This window comes from Aphelocoma coerulescens, chromosome 8, assembly GCF_041296385.1.
Source record: "Aphelocoma coerulescens isolate FSJ_1873_10779 chromosome 8, UR_Acoe_1.0, whole genome shotgun sequence".
Taxonomy (NCBI): Eukaryota; Metazoa; Chordata; class Aves; order Passeriformes; family Corvidae; genus Aphelocoma; species Aphelocoma coerulescens.
The window spans coordinates 4,941,101-4,957,427 of NC_091022.1; the positions used below are offsets into that span (position 1 = coordinate 4,941,101).

Genomic DNA, 16,327 nt, shown 5'->3' on the forward strand with positions numbered 1-16,327 from the left:
CAGCAACCCTCCTTGGAAACGCTGGGAATCCTGGCAGCTGGAACTGCACAGCAGCTCCCACTCCCCCACCAGCTCCCATTGCCCCCCAGCAGCTCTCATTGCCCCCCAGCAGCTCCCACTGCCCCCCACCAGCTCCCACGCCCACCTGGCAGCTCCCATTCCCCCACCAGCTCCCATGCCCCCCTGGCAGCTCCCATGCCCCCCCGGCAGCTTCAGGCAGTGCCAGCTCTGCCTATCACACCCAGCACCTGCAGCAGTGGCAGCAAAGCATCCTGAGCCTGGGAGAGGCTGATTCCTCATGGAATCACTCCCTCCAGTCCAGTCAGAAACTGCCCGACTGCTGCCATCAGCCTGGATGCACAAGTGGCCACAACACAAAAGGTGTTATGAACAACCTCACCCCAAGGCCATCACAAAATGCTGGGGCAAGGTCTGTCCATCAATATTTTTCCTGCTGTGCCAAGGACACACATGGATAAGTGACAGAGCTGCAATGGGACCTCTCCAGAGGAAGGATGGAGGGAACATAATCAGGTGTATCCCTGCAAGACCTCAGGTAGATGGACAAACCCACTGTGCCTCCAGTTCTTCGGGAAAAAAAACCAAATTGTGTAAATAATAATCCAAGTAACTTAATGTTAAATCCTGTACCTCATTTTATGGCCTTTGTTTGGATGATGCCAATGGTTTCTGGGTTTGTACCACGGAATGAGAAGTCTGACATTTGGCTCCAACTTTTACAGCAGCTCCAAATAAAAGAGATTTGTTGTTTTGAGGGGAGAGCCCTCGCTCCACACAGAGCTCTGGGAAGCTGCTGAGGAAGAGCCTGCACCGTAACTTCCCCCACAGATTCCCAACAGGTCAGCATTCATGAAACAGCCTGGTGGTGTCTGCAGCTAAATAGGGGCTGCAATACCAGCTCCAGTCTGGGAATATATTCTTCTGTACAAAACTGACACATTCCTGTCTGCAGAGCAATGATTTCACAGCACCACTGCTCTCTACTGCTTTCAATCACTTCATGCTCCTTTCATCTCCTGTAGCCACCACCTTGTGCTATGGAAAATGGACATTTTAAGGGAAGGTGTACACTGGGAAATCTGGACTTGTATGAGCAGACTCTGCCTCTATTACTTCATTAAATCAAGTTGCCCTCATTTCCATGGAAGTTTCTCAGTGATAAAAAGTCTGCCTCAACTACAGAAATATGTCTAGAGAACGTCCTCTAAATCTGTAATCCATGAAGCAAAGGGCTTTTACATCAAACTGTTCTAAGGAGCCATGTGAACCTCAGTACTGTGACCATTACAACATTAACCACTGCTGCTGCTTCTCTCTCCACACTGGTTCAAAAGCAGAGGGTGGAAATCCATGGCATCACTTGGCCTTGCAGAACCACACTACAACACCCCCCATTCTGTACTTGAGCTTCAGCCTAAGAACTCCAGTGTGGTTCTACAGTTTTCTGGAAATATTGAGCATGTGAGGTAGAGAAGAGAATGTCATGGAAAGACCCGAGAAATGACTACGGATACCTGCCACCAGTCGGAGGTTAAATGCTGTCCTGGGGGCAGAAGGGAGAAAGGAGACAGTCAGACTTGGTGATTTTATCTCAAGAGCTTCCCAAACCACTCCCAACTTTCTTTATCTCCCATTTTGTCACTCATCTGATGCCAAACACAAGGTGTAAGATACAATAATAAACAGAAATGGATAGGAAATAGCTCAGGATGTGGTTCCTCACTTGTGCACAGAGAAGATCTGGGAGAAAGCAAAGCCTATTTGGAAAGAACCAGAAAATGAACTTATCAAACAGAAGTGAAAAAGCCCAACCCACAACCCAAATGGCAGTGAAAGCAGCTCAGCCTTCCAGCTGCTCCAAGACCCCACGAGGGCAGAGACAAGGGAGGTCTGGTGGGACTGTGTGGAATCCCCTGTCACACCCAGGGGAAGTTCTGCCCCCAAGGCCTGTCCCACTCAGCTGTCCCTCTGTCACTGCTCAGGCTGGCAGGGCTGGCACAGAGCACTAACCAGTTAACAAATCCAGGGCTCCATCTAAAAGGCTGGGATCTGATGGGAGAAAAGGCAGCCTCACGCATTAACAGCCCCTTTTAACCTCACAGCCCAAATATCAAGGAAGCAAAGGAGATGGGAAATGGAAACACCAAAGTTCCCTGTGGCTCATTACCAATTCCTCACTGCACTGCACCGAGGGGCTCCAGTGGAGTTACAGCCACCAACATAGGCCAGGGTTGCTTCCACAGCAGCCAACTGGGAAATTCAGGGGACTTCTCCCTGCACCGAAGCCAAGCTCGTGATTTCCGTCGCTGTGGAAGTGTCTCAGCTGTCACCCCCTGCTGGCACTTCTGGCTCAAGGCACCATGTCTTTTACAACCCTGTGTTTGAAACCCTTCTGCTTTTCAGAGTGCTCTAAAGGCACCACGGTGTGAGCAGCTGCACAGCACCACCTCTGCCCTGCCCCTTGGGGAGCACTGCCCAGTTCCAGCTCTAGCTGAGCTTTATTTCGTAGAGTTGTCATTAAAATGGACACAACAGAACATTTCAGTGGGTAAAGGACAAATTTGGGCCTGGCAGCAGAGAAGGCTGCAGGTAAGTTCAGTTTCAGGTTTCACCTAAATGTATAAAACCATAAAGATCCAACAAGTAGTGATTGGAATGTCTGATATTTTGAACTGGGAGCTAATCTCCATTTTACTTCCAGAAGGAGACTGTGTGCAGAGCAAGATCAAAGGCAGAGCTCTTCATCTAGAGACTTTATTGGAACTTCATGGCAGAAAATATTAACTGCCACAGGAGCCTGAGGGAATGAAGAAAATTCTCTAATGAGACACCAAGGAAAAGAAATCTCAGTTCCTCCAGTGACCAGCTGAAAAAATAAAAAGGGCACAATTTCTCTACATCTGTGGAATTCTGTACTAAAATTAGTAAAACTGCAGAATTGTTTTTAAATTATTTTGATTCAGCGATAAGTTCTGAAATGGTAATGCTCTCCTGCACTACTAAAATCTTAAGAAATTACACTTTTAATTTAGAAATGTTTATTAAGCCCTTGACTAAACCACATTTTTCCAAACCACTGGGAGTGTGAGAGAAATTCCATTTAGATAAAAGATTAGAAAAGCAGAATTCAGGCTCCTTATGCAGTCAGTAACAGACAAATATTTTTACAGGTGACAGCATATTAGTACAAATATTTAGGAGGCCTGTATCTAAGTGTATATGCTATAAACTGTTAGTGATTTTAAAGTTGGCGTATGAACAAAAAAATTCTTTCTTAGCCAACAGATGAAAAGAAAAAAATCCAACTAGAAATAACTGTTATCAATTCACCAAAGACTCAATTTTCTTTCTTTTCTATGAACAAGGATTTCTTATCTAAGAGAAACTTGGCAGGAAACATGAAGACAATGTCCAGTTCTCTAGGGGTGCATATAAAAGCTTGGAATCACAAGTTCTATTCAGCTGAGGGCAAACATCAGCTCATCTAAACCCCTACTTTATTTTAAAGAGTTCATTTAAGAGACCTTACATGAGGTGCCCCATAATAATAGCCAACCCAAATACAAATATAAATCACCAGCGAGAACACTCAGAAAAGTTCAATCCAAAATTATTTAAAATCATGTCATGGGTTCACAATTTTACTGGATGCTTGAATTTCAGAGGTTTAACTACTCTTGCTCATTACCAGTAGTAATATAGTTAGAATATGCTAACCATAATGATTATTCTTAATTCCAGAGCTGAAGGCTGTAACCCATCTCTGGCACACAGAATTGTGCAATATAAACACCACTCTGCTACCAATGCTGCTAGAGGAAAAAGCCAAGATAAAATGAAAAACCTGCATGGTGTGACAAAAGCTACCAGGACAGGGTAAGGTGCCAAAAGCTGGTACTGAGACATCTTCAATGAAACAGCTTTTTTTTTTTTTTTTTTTTTTCCACATCTGCATTTGTCATTAACATGTTCTGGCCATCAAGCCTGAATAGCTGGGGTAGTGCCACCGGGGCAGTATTTTTTTTATGATTAAGGGTATCACTACATTTATCTCAGAAAGTATCATCATGTTTTCTAATTGCTTTTAACAATCTGAAAATCCAAACTTTTAATGCAGTTGAACTTTCAATATGATTTATTGGTAAAGCTTCCAAACTTTCACAAGATGTTTTTTCTCTTCTTTGTTCTGAACAGCAGGGACCAGAGGGTACCACAGAACCAGTTGTGTTTGATCACTAAAGCTGTGTTACCTCCAAATATTCAAGACAGAACTTCCTCACTATTTTTTCTCCAGTGCCTCCTTTTCTGCACTCATGCCATTAGATTAAGTCACTGAAAGATATTTTTTCAAAAATCAAGAAAAACAAATACACTGCAAGGTCAGTTTTAGAGCAAAATGAAAGTGAGGTGTCCCTGCCCATGGCAGGGGGTGGAACAACATGAGCTTTAAGGTCCCTTCCAACCCCAGCCATTCTGATTCTAAGAAAACTTCTGAATTTTTGCTTTGATACCCTGAAATATTCATAAAACTGCAATGAGACATCAACCTGGCTCCTGACTCTTGGGAAAAGTTCCTCAGAAGTCTCAAACTCCCTTAAATCCCTCCACTCGAGGCCAAAGCAGCAAAAGCGTGGTGCAAATTCTCCCCATCTCCTGCTCCACGATGCCACCTACTGCACATCAGAGCAGGCATTTCCAAAGTGTCCAGGAAAACTACTCCATTCCAACAATCAGCCTGTGTATTTCAGGATTTCTTATTTTTACAGAGCTGTCCCATATGAAGAAAAACAGCAGTTTTTAATGAAACACCTCTGCAACACAAAAATAACCATCCTGAATATTCCATATTCCCATTAAATCTCACCCACCACATCTATAAACTGATACCACAGGATCTGTTGCAAAAACGTTAGGACTGGAATGAAGAGAGCAAAGTTTAGCAGTAACCTGCTTTATTGAAACAACTTCCTTAGAGGGAAAAAACCCACCAGCAATAAATTGAATCCATCAGCACTCAGCTACTCAAGCTCACATTTCTACCCATATTTTTATGCTTCTAATTTTATAATATTTTGATCATTAATCTTTGAAAGAAAGACTGCAATTCTTTGAATGGATCTGTATTTCACTGCCATGAAAAAAAGACTAAGCCAAGTCTACACAGGAGATTCCTTATTCTTCCTGAAACTTCCAATTTTTTGTGCTGTATGAAAAAGGGGGGAGGGATGGGGCTCCCCCTGCCAGAGGGCAGGGTTAGATGGGATACTGGGAAAGAATTGTTCCCTGGGAGGGTGGGGAGGCCCTGGTACAGGTTGCCCAGAGAAGCTGTGGCTGCCCCTGGATCCCTGGAAGTGTCCAAGGCCAGGCTTGGACAGGGCTTGGAGCAACCTGGGATAGTGGAAAGTGTCCCTGCCCACAGCAGGGGGTGGCACTGGATGGGCTTTAAGGTCCTCTCCAACCCAAACCATTCTGGGATTCTGTGATTCTATGAAGACAGAGGGAACATTATCCTACCTAAAGAGAGAATCCAGCTGATTGTCGTCGTCATGGCTGTCATGAAGAACACTCTAAAACTGGGAACAGCAAAGCCCCAAAACTTTATATCCTTCACTCTACTGGAACTTTGCCCCCATCCGAGTGGGCCTCACAGTTGAAACACAAATGCCCTGAATTATTCAAAGTTCCTGCCATCAGAACTGATGTATTAATCATAACCATCAATCATTAATAGCTCCAGTTACACCTGAGCAGAGGAAACTCACTGGTCAAACACTGGAAAACAAATCCCAGACATAAAAAACAATTCCCTACAAGAGATCTCCATGTCTGCAACATTTTCATGACCTTTTGCTACCAAGAAATGGTTCAAGGTAGCCTTGACAGCAGGATTTTTACTGCAAGTCATGTCACTAAGCACACAGAATAAAGAGTGGTTTGGTGCTGAAATATTTCAGACTTTTGTGACTTCAGGTGCCTGTCACACATTTTGTGCCCAGCTGCAGTGCTCACCTGCCAATGCCCTCACGGATGTCCTTCACAGCTGCCAACAGCTTCTGCAGGCCCAAAAAAGCCTCCTCAAACGAGGCCTTGGCAGCCATGGTCACTGCAGTGGGGTCCAGCTTCTGGAATAGCTCAATACTGAAATTCAAAAGAAATAAAGAAGAGACAGAAAAGCAGTTAATAAAAAAGCTCAGAATTCAGAGAAACTCAGTGTGTGTTGTGTGCTTGTATTTTGTCTATTAAAACAAAAAGGTAAAATATAAATCACACTATCTAAAACAGTCTCAGAATAAATGGCAGTGCAGAAATGGAGTTATCACTGCTGATTAGCCGAGTCCTCACAGACCACCAGAAATGGAGTTCCTTTGTGCTTGGCTGGCTCAGAGCCCCTCCTTGGAAGAGATTCCAGACTAAGACAACAAAGAGAAAACACAGTACCTATTCTGATTTTATCAAAAGATATGGCATCCCAGTGAGTTTCCAGCAGATTTTTCAAAAATAACCAAAATAAAAGCAATGGTAAAACATCTAGATGGAAGAGGAGTTAATTTCCTGCAATTCTGAGTTTACATGAGAAAGGAAATACACTAGATTCTGCATTTTGTAAAGTGTAGGATTTTGCTTAACAACAACATGTTTTCTATTTCAAATTGATTTTCAAGTTTTAAAATAGGGTATAGAATTTTGCATAAGCTGGATAACCTCCACTGGGTTTGGAAAGAAAATAACCACAGGAAAATTAAGATCTCAGATGCTATTTTATGGATAAATACAAGATTTTCATGGATGTCCCAGACTTGTGGGGTTTTCAACTCTATTTTTCAGGGCAACTTATTTCAGCTGCTGCGCAGAAAAAGAGCAGCAGACTGACATAACAATTTGCATGCTCCCAACTTTTGTGTGCAATTCTTTTTTGGGGTCAATTTAGATTAATTACAGGGTAAAAAGCACCGTTTCTAAAGTGTGCTTGTTTGAAAGTTATCTAAGGTTATGTGTTAGTTCTGAGCCCCTTTAGCAAGCTGTACCTGTACAAGTTCATGGTGTTCCAAACACCTTCCAGGACAGACCAGATTTCCTGGTGCCTGTTTTCCTGAGCTGCATGAAAGCTGGGATGTAGCTCTTTTTCCTCAGTGCTTTGCAGATTGGGTGTCGTGGCTTCCATTTTTTCACATGCAGCATTTTCTGAAAGAACCATGATGTCTTCTGATAAATCCTGCTCACTGTCTGCCCTCACCTTATAAAACAGTTCAGCAAACAAATAATCAATGTATTTGGTTCCTAGCTTCAGAAAACCAGAATCTACACACTTCTACATATTTTTTTTAAGCAATGCTCAAGAAATCAAGACTGAACTCTCTGAGTTACCTTGGTTACAGTCTCTGCATCCAAAGCCTCTCTCGATGGTTGGGGTTGGAAGGGACTTTAAAGCCCATCCTGTGCCACCCCCTGCCAAGGGCAGGGACACCTTCCCCTAGCCCAGGTTGCTCCAAGCCCTGTCCAACATGGTCTTGGACACTTCCAGGGATCCAGGGGCAGCCACAGCTTCTCTGGGCAACCTGTGCCAAGGCCTCAGCACCCTCACAGGGAGGAATTCCTTCCTGACAAGTTTTCAGACAGAGCCTGATTCTTGTGGCAGCAGAATGTCAGGTTCAGGGCTGACTGCATCGCACAGAGGTCCCAGCACAGGTCAACTCCGGACCTTCCTCCTTTCCCCTTCAGCCTTTTCCAAAGACACTAAGAATTCTTTACAGCTGTTCTGACCTAGCTTCTTTCCCATAAATCCAAGTATTTCATCCATGCTCATGACTCCAGTTTTTATGCCATTACATACAGAATTGACAGTAACCATAACGAAGACAGATGAAATTTCCTCCACAGCAACTCAGAGCTGAGCTGTGAGTGAAGATCAACTTCTGAGAACACTAAAGGTGTCAGGACAATCCCCAGTAACCATCCCAAACCACGTGATACAAGGGAGTCCCATCTTCAGCTACCAAGACAATGAAAGCTGAAATAACACACCTAAGAACAGCAGTATGGGACCCATGTCAGAAGGTGAAACAGCAAGTTTCATCTCTAAAGCCCATCAGCTATAAATGCAATAGAAACTAACACAAAATAATGGTTTTCAGTCACCTTTCCAATACTAACACATTTACATTAGGGAAAAAATGTATCAGCATATATTCACTGCATGAAAGTAAAAGTTAAAGTCAGGGTCTCTTCATCTAAAAAACACCCCAGCAACATTTCCTGGAGTAATCAGTGGAAATGATGGGAATAATTAAGAAATCTAAGCCAGGTTTGGAATGTGGAACAACTCGAGGATGGGGTGAGGTGGCTGCCCCAAAGCTGCCCTTACCTCCCTTAAAGTCTCACACAGCTTTGTCACTTCAGCATAAGCTTGGGGCAGGATACCGTTGTAGTCTGACCTGGTGCTGAAAGCATGGAGCAATTTTTTGGATTCCTGGAGCAGGATACGCACTGTTGAGGAGTCAAATGGTTTATCTGATATTTAGACATTAATGTGAGAGGGAGAAAAAAAAAAAGTTAGGAGCTATCAGTCTTGGCATGCAAATTTAATACTCAAATACCTGGATTAACAGAAGCACGTGAAAAGCCTAGGAAAATGGTTCAGAAGCATCAGGTACAACAATCTCAGAGAAACATGCATGAGACTGCTCACTCCTTAACCAAGCCTTCCAAATTTATCCTGGGATCTTGCATGAGGATCAACTGGCATATCTAAAATAATTCTGCAGAACAGCAATATCCCAGAGAGGTAAAACCATGAAATCACAGGATATCCTGAGTGGGAAAAGACCCACCAGGATCAGGGATCCAGCCCCTGGCCCTGCACAGACACCCCAACAATCCCACCCTGTGCATCCCTGGGAGCGGTGTCCAAACGCTCCTGGAGCTCTGGCAGCCTTGGGGCCGTGCCCATTCCCTGGAGAGCCTGGGAACCCTCTGGGGGAGTTCACCAGGTCTGTCTGTCAAAATCAAGTGCTCAAAGACATTTTTAAAAAAATTGATGGTTTGTGGGTCTTTTGTTGTTGACTTCTTTTTAAAACAAACCTCCCTGCACTTACATACCATATTCAATATCCTTTGCTCCTCCCTAATTTATTTGGCAAATGCAGATCATTTGGTCACACGTAACATGGGGGCAAAGGAAGGAAAAGGATTATCTGCTTTTTAAAAATAATTCAGAGACTTTGGTGACCATTAATACACACAGTCAGTTCTGTAACTCAAACCAGAACAGGGAGGTTTTTTACAAGTTTACAATTAATGTTCTCAGGGACAGTTACCTGCACAAAGGTGTTTAGAAAGACATTCAATGGTTGAAAGTAAACTCCTTGGCACCACATAACCAAAAACAGCCATCCAGTGTTTTTTATAACACTTCAGCAGGTTTGCTAAGGTCCATGGTGGCTTCAGATACAGGATCTGGAAGAGAGTATGTAATAAATTCAAAGGCTGGCTTTCATTTAGACATATTCCTATACATTCCACAACTGCTCTATTCTTCAAGAACGTGATGATTTGTGACTGCTGAAGGAGAATTTCAGTGATTCCTCAGAAATAAGACTACATCCAGATTTAACAAGTTTAATCTATTAATAAAGATTTGATCCAGCAGCATCATGGCTTAAACAGTGATGCTCATTCAGAAGGAATGCACAGTCAATCAGTCTCATAATTTTTGGTTCCCCATTCCTCAAAAATAATACTTTCAATTTATCTCAAAACTGATCTAATGAGTTACTTGTACACAAAAGCAACAGTAACAAGAACAAAAAGACCAACAATAAATATGCCTTTGATTTTCTAGTACAGTTACAAAGTAAAAATAAACACTGTGACTATTTATACATGAAGTAAATTATGTCTATTGCAAAAAACCTGAAATTAACTACTATCAAGCGAAACCAGTGTTTGAAGAGATGTTAAAAGAAATTAACTAAGTGAATCAAGACATGATTAAAAGCTTAGCAGCTAATCAGGGCAGTTTGGGAAACAACAGTCACCCCATGATTTGGGGGATTTGTCAAGCCACAGAGGCTTATCTGCAATAAATTTAAACTTCTAACAGCCTCCCAGCTGGTAGAAGCTATGAAATGGAATCTAAAGTAAAGCATGAACAATTTGAAAGTGCCTTGTACATGGGTATTTATCTTCTGCAAACAATACTTTTGCAAGAATGTTTAGAGGTTCTCATTAGTACCCTTGTCATTCTGTATCTGCACTGGAATCAATTTAGCTGTGAACAGTTTTATCCACATCTGTTCTGGTGGGGAAGAAATGCCTGCAACAAATGCCTCAATATTATACAGAACGTGATGGAATGATTTCTTGAAGGATGTATTTACAGGGAGGGGATTTACTTGACTAGAGAAGCTGAAATAGAATTTTAATGCCACTAATAAAAAGAATCCTGAAACTTCACACTGAGAAATCAGCACTCCTGTTACCCTGTCATTAAAATTCTATTAAAATAATGCACATGTTGCACACTACTGGTCAAACAGGATAATCTTGCTATAAAATGAAGTATTAGAAGTGAACATTGAGCTGCTCCCTGTCAGTGAACTGTTATATCAGGGACCTGGATGACTTGGGTTTGTCTTGGCACAGATATTAATAGCAATAAAATACTAAGGACATTCAAACCTCTCAATAATCAAAATATCAAGCAAGATGATGTAAGAAACCACCTCCATCCACAGGTTTCCAAATGCAAGTTTCATTTCAGTCTCCAAAATAGAAGACAAAGCTTCTCCTAAGTTCCTTTCGAGGTCTGGAAGCACATTTGGGAATTGTGCAGTAAAACCAGCATCGCCTCTTGTTTTCCCAAATTCTGTATCTGTCAAACCAACGACACAAAAGGTATTCATTGAAACTGGGTTTATATCTAAGTCATGTTGATGGTGCACAAAGAACTTGTGTCTATAAAGACAGACTGCACTTTAGTTTATAAAGCAGATGGGCTATACCTAATTAGGTTTCAAGTATTTCAAGTTATACCCACTTGTACTTTGTGTATTTTTAATTAAGAGCTACTAACCAAGAAGGTTAATTTCTCCAGAGTATTACTCATTAGTGATCTTACTAGACATTTCTTTTTCCTTAAATAATTTAGATCATATACAGCCAGCAGGGTTACCAGCAAGCACAAGATGATCACTTCTGAGCTCTGTAAGCTATACCTGTACCTTTGGACAAATGAAAAAACCTCTTTCAGTCCCAAAAAGTTCAGGACACCTTTTAAATTACTCTAAACACAGAAAATTCATGCAGTGTTTTTTCTATAAAATAGAAAGACATCACATTTGAATTTCCTAGAACTCTGAGACAGATGGTTTAATTAAAGTCTCAAACTTTCAGAAACCCTTGAAAAAACCTTCCCCAAACAAAAAGCATTCCTAAGGATTCAAAGCATAGGAAAACTGAAGGTATAGTAGGAACTGTTCTCCCTTTGCCCCACTGATTCTTACACACTCACAAACCAGCATATTCCACAGACTCACCCTGCTTTGGCTGCTGCAGCTCCTCACAGCTCTGGGGCCTGTTTGCATTCACATTCTGCAGAGCAGTGACCAGATCAGCTTTGCAGAATGCCTTCACCTCACTCACAATGGCTTTACTACACAAATTTTTATCATCCCTAGAAGAGAATTAATTGTTGTCAAAAAAGGAATAAAAGCAGCACACTGAAAAAACTTGTATTTGGAAAACTTACTTTGTGAACTTCATTATATAGACAGTTTTCTTTCTCAAGCAATTAGAAGCAGTTCAAAAAATCAAACGAGAGAATTAAGTAAAAATCAGAAACATCCTGGAAAGTGTTTCAGGGTCTAGGTTTGCTTTCAGAAAACAACAGATATAATTACTACAGGAGTGATGCTTAGTTGCTATGATCTCAGAAAGCAAACCAGGCAATAATTCTGAGACAGTAATATCTTATTTGATGGTTACAGTTAATTCTCCTTGTTGAGACCCTTTAGTACTATTCTACTGGCCAAATCATTATCCCAGATGCCATTATGAGGTCCTGCTCCAGCAGAACTACTTTAAAAATCCAGGACAAAATTGCATCCCAGTACTTTCTCAAAAATTCCCATTGCTTATATTGGTAGAGGATAAAGGGATTTTTTGGATGAAAAGCAGTTCTGAAGTCACCTTCTGTTCTTTGATCAGTGAAACGTAAAACCACCATCACTACCCTATGAATACTGTGACTGAAATGGCATTTTCAGCAGCCACCTGTGTCAACTTGAAAAAACCAAATGGTGCCCAGACTTTTAACCCCACTCACTGAACTATGCAGGAACTGGTTCTAGCCAAGACCAGAGTAAGTAGAGCCAAGGAGTATTAGTCCTTCAAACTGGCTTCACCTGCTCGTATCAAACTCAGAATCACTACTCAGAGGTCAGCTGTTATCTTCACAAACAGGAAGAGCAGCAAATCCATCTCCAGGTTCCCTCTTTCTAAGATTAACCCCGTTTGCTTCTGCTTGCCTGGCTGGGAACAGGGATGAAGTCTCTAACTGGATCTCAATCACTAATTCACATATTTTTTCCTATTTTGTAACTTCAGTAGAATTTTTTATGAGAAACCAGAATAAAATCTGAGAAACCTATGCTTAAACAAGTTTTAAAATTGAATATTGAGTAATCTGAATTCTATTTCAGGCCTCAAGCTCATGAAGGTGATTCCATCTCCAATTTCAGTGGTTTATTATATCCTTCTACGCTAGCTTTCAAGAGGGTGATTGCCCTTCCAAGAGCTTACTTCAGAAACTGCTCTTCCTTTAAGGCCTGATTTGAAAGCAGTGTGGCAGGAGAGCTAAAGGCACCCAGGAACTCACGTGCAGAGGACGACAAGAGCTTGTGGGAAGAGGTTCTGGTACTGCAGGCAGCACTGCAGGACGCGGTCATCGTTGTTCTCATCGCTCAGCCCATCTGCAAAGGCAGTGCAGACACAGCTGAAGGATGTGGGCACAACTCAGCCTCACAAACACCTCCCTGCACTCATGGTGCTCTTTGTACGTTTAATACTCCCCACAAAAGAGACAAGTTCAAGGTGAAATTAAGAAACAACTGATAAAACAACAGATAGTGAACACAGCACTAGCACTAATAAGGCATTTGCACACCACAGCCTGGATACACTGTGAAAGCTGCTGTAAGACATTAGCTCATTTTAATTAGCAAACTGCAGAGTGAAGTCTCCATTAAACTCAAAATTCTAAGGTTGCCACTAGGTGAAGTGCAAGGATGAAGTACCCAGCACAAATGGATTGCACATGTATTACACATTTTTTGAGAAGCCAGCTGCATGGATTGCCCCCACAGTTTGGAATCCTGGTTCTTGAGACACTTGTAGATAAACTGCACTGCAGGGATGGCTTTGTCCCGAACATGCTGCAACATTTTCCCCTTCTTCAAGTTGTCCAGCTCTTGTAGGACGACCCAGGGAATTATTAATGCAAGTCTATCAACTCCTGGAAGGAAAAAAACCACCACCAATAAACAAAGGTATTTGCAGAAGTAACACAAACTGCTACAGAGAACTTTCAATACAAGCATCATATTTATGCAAGTTCACACCTTATTGCCAATAGTTCTCATACTCCTTGCTCGAGAGAATCTAGCATTCGAAAAAGAACCAAAAAAGGCTGAGTTCCCTCTTTCTAATCTAACCTCAATCTGGCACTACACTGATTACATGGAAAAGTGACAACATGAGGCAAACAAAAGGGAGACACAATTTTGATCAGCAGAATGCACTGACAACATCGTAACACGTATTTGCAGCAATTATCTTGGCACAGACTCGCTGTAAGATGTTGCAGCAAGGTGACACAGCAGCTGGAACACCAGGCTGCACACACCTGAGTGACCAGGGCAGTCACTGTGCCAAAACAAGCAGCGAAAAAAGCTTGTGTTCATTGCCAACCAGCACTCCTGAACCAGGAACAGGAAGTGTGGATACTGGACCATGGTTTTATTTGTAGGTAAGTATGGGCTGAACTTTAAAGCTTTTACAGGAAATACAGGATAAATCAGAAGTTTAATGACTGTTCTGTTGGTCTACCCATGACAAATACTTCAACCATTTTCTTTCTCATTCACATTATGAGAACAGAATTTTGAAAAAATTTATTAATAACCATCTGTTTTGTAATAAACAGGCCAGAGATCACCAGCATGGTGGGTCTGGTGCAGGACCATAAACTGGGAGTTGCAGTATTCTAAAAAAGGCATCTCAGTGTACATAAGACAACAGCATTCCTAACCTGGGAGGAGAAATACAGTCTGACACACTCCTGAAAATCACTCAGGCCCTTAGGACAGGTATTTTCCAGATGACTGGAATAAGTGTATTTCTTAGCTGAAAGCATCAAAGCACCCTAAGCATTCTGACAGATTCCAGATATGCTTACCAAGAACTGACATGCATGATCCTAACCCAGCAAACATCAAATAACCAACAGCTTCCCAGCATATTAGAGCCAGACATTAAATCCAGGGTCTCATTCTGAATTCCTGAGAAATTGCTCAGTTCTGTCACCTTTACCAAGACAGAAACAAAGCACTGGCTGACTGCTCAACACATTTTAAATTCTCTTTCTAGAAAAATAAATGCTAAAAGGAGACTAGAAAATAAGAGTTATCACTAGTAATGGGTTAAATGATTAAACTATGTTATTAGAAAGGGTTAAAACTTATTTACGTCTAGGAATTCAAGCATTTTCCTGGGAATATCTGCCATGATTCTCTGCAGGTACATGGGCTTATTATAAGCACAGTAGGTTTTGCTTCCACAGCTGAGGTCTCCCTAGGATGCAGCTTGTTTGGGTTCACAGAACCAGGCTCTCAAGTGTGAGCCTTCTGCCTCTGCATGAAACCTGCTGCCTTTTTAAGGAATGCAGGCTTGGTTTCCTTCAGGCAGCCTGAAGCTCTTACAGCATCTGTTCTTCTTACAATGTCTTACTCATCAGAACATATTCACATACCTGGTATATCCTCAGATTTCAGGGATCTCACAAACTCAAGGTGACTAATCATTATATTTGTGTCAATCACCACTAGGATGCTCAAACCAGAACTAAAAGCCCCTAGGGGAAAAGAAGAGAAAAGAAGAGAAAAAAAGAGAAAAAAAGAGAAAACAGCAACAATAATCAGTTGTGTGCTCCCTACTCAGACCATCAGTAACTGTAATTACTGGTTGCATCTAGAGAGCAAAGCAGATCCAATCATGGCATACCAGCAGAAATATTTAAATCCTGTTCTGGAAGATCTATCTCCATGCTTGTAAGTTCTCCACAGGTCTGTACTACAGACAGGGCCATCCTCTTCTCCACACGAGCGACGTGCAAGTCTTCAACTATCTGCATCTACAGCGAGAAAATGTGCATGTGTGCAATCCATTGGAAGGAATCACTTAATAATTCTTCCCCAAAAAGATACCTTTGCATTAATGCTGTTAAAACTGCCTCAAAATGAGGTCCAAAAAATTTTAAGTCTGCACAGGAAATGTAAAGCCATGAGAACTTCTGCATATGCTCCACTAAAGACATCCAAAATATGGCCTAGAAAGATTTATGACCTTTCTACCTGGTATTCCAAAATTTTGTTGCATTTTTTGTTACACAAACTGCAAGTTTCCTAACAGGCACTTCTTAAAAAAATATGTCTCTCTTCCAACTAAAAAGTTACAGGATGGAAAATTAGACAGCTGGAGCATGCGAGCAACTACGAAGGCCCCTTTGTTGCACATGGTAACAGAAAGACACTCTTTATCTCAGACAGTTCCTGATTAGCAGCAATTTAGCAAGTTTGCTTACTTTTTTAAATAAATGCTCTACATTTTTGGAGTGTAGATCATGAGTCAACAATGCCAAATACTAGGAAAGGTCATGGAATTCTCCAGTTACACAACCTGGGTGCCCTTGGTCTTTTACGACAACTCAGAAGTGCTAAATGAAAGCATTACCAACCTCTTGGTCTGTTTCTGTGTTCTGACTGTCTTGAAGGGCTGGGAAGTCTTCAGAGCTCTGTAAGAACAATTAAAAAAACCCTACCAACACCACAAAATACCAAGGAATACTGAGGAACAAGGGATCCCCACATAAGGAGTTTTGAAATACAGCCCTACGGTGTTAAACAAGTTCCTCACTCACCTTTGGCACAGGCACAAGCTTTCTGACCTCACCTCCCTGGTAGGAGTCAGACGTGCATGGGACCTCAACATTCTAGAAACAAGCAGGAACAGAAGTACACCACATATCTTAGAA

At 41.8% G+C, this 16,327-nt stretch overlaps 1 protein-coding gene across 7 annotated transcripts in view; it reads right to left on the reverse strand.

Annotated features, from left to right (window-relative positions):
* SWT1 (SWT1 RNA endoribonuclease homolog) overlaps positions 1–16,327 on the reverse strand; it is a 28,048-nt gene that overhangs the window by 6,161 nt on the left and 5,560 nt on the right. For 2 of the 7 annotated variants that reach the window (XM_069023794.1, XM_069023795.1), the window contains exons 5-16: positions 16,214–16,285; positions 16,031–16,087; positions 15,298–15,427; positions 15,047–15,148; positions 13,343–13,531; positions 12,896–12,989; positions 11,556–11,692; positions 10,743–10,891; positions 9,336–9,474; positions 8,384–8,529; positions 7,047–7,255; positions 6,031–6,159 (exon numbers count right to left, since the gene is read on the reverse strand). In XM_069023794.1, the coding sequence (XP_068879895.1) occupies positions 6,031–6,159; positions 7,047–7,255; positions 8,384–8,529; positions 9,336–9,474; positions 10,743–10,891; positions 11,556–11,692; positions 12,896–12,989; positions 13,343–13,531; positions 15,047–15,148; positions 15,298–15,427; positions 16,031–16,087; positions 16,214–16,285 (1,553 nt within the window). Of the gene's footprint in view, positions 1–6,030; positions 6,160–7,046; positions 7,256–8,383; positions 8,530–9,335; positions 9,475–10,742; positions 10,892–11,555; positions 11,693–12,895; positions 12,990–13,342; positions 13,532–15,046; positions 15,149–15,297; positions 15,428–16,030; positions 16,088–16,213; positions 16,286–16,327 lie in introns of those variants that run through there. The other 5 variants (XM_069023796.1, XM_069023800.1, XM_069023797.1 and 2 more) reach the window with 5 other exon arrangements.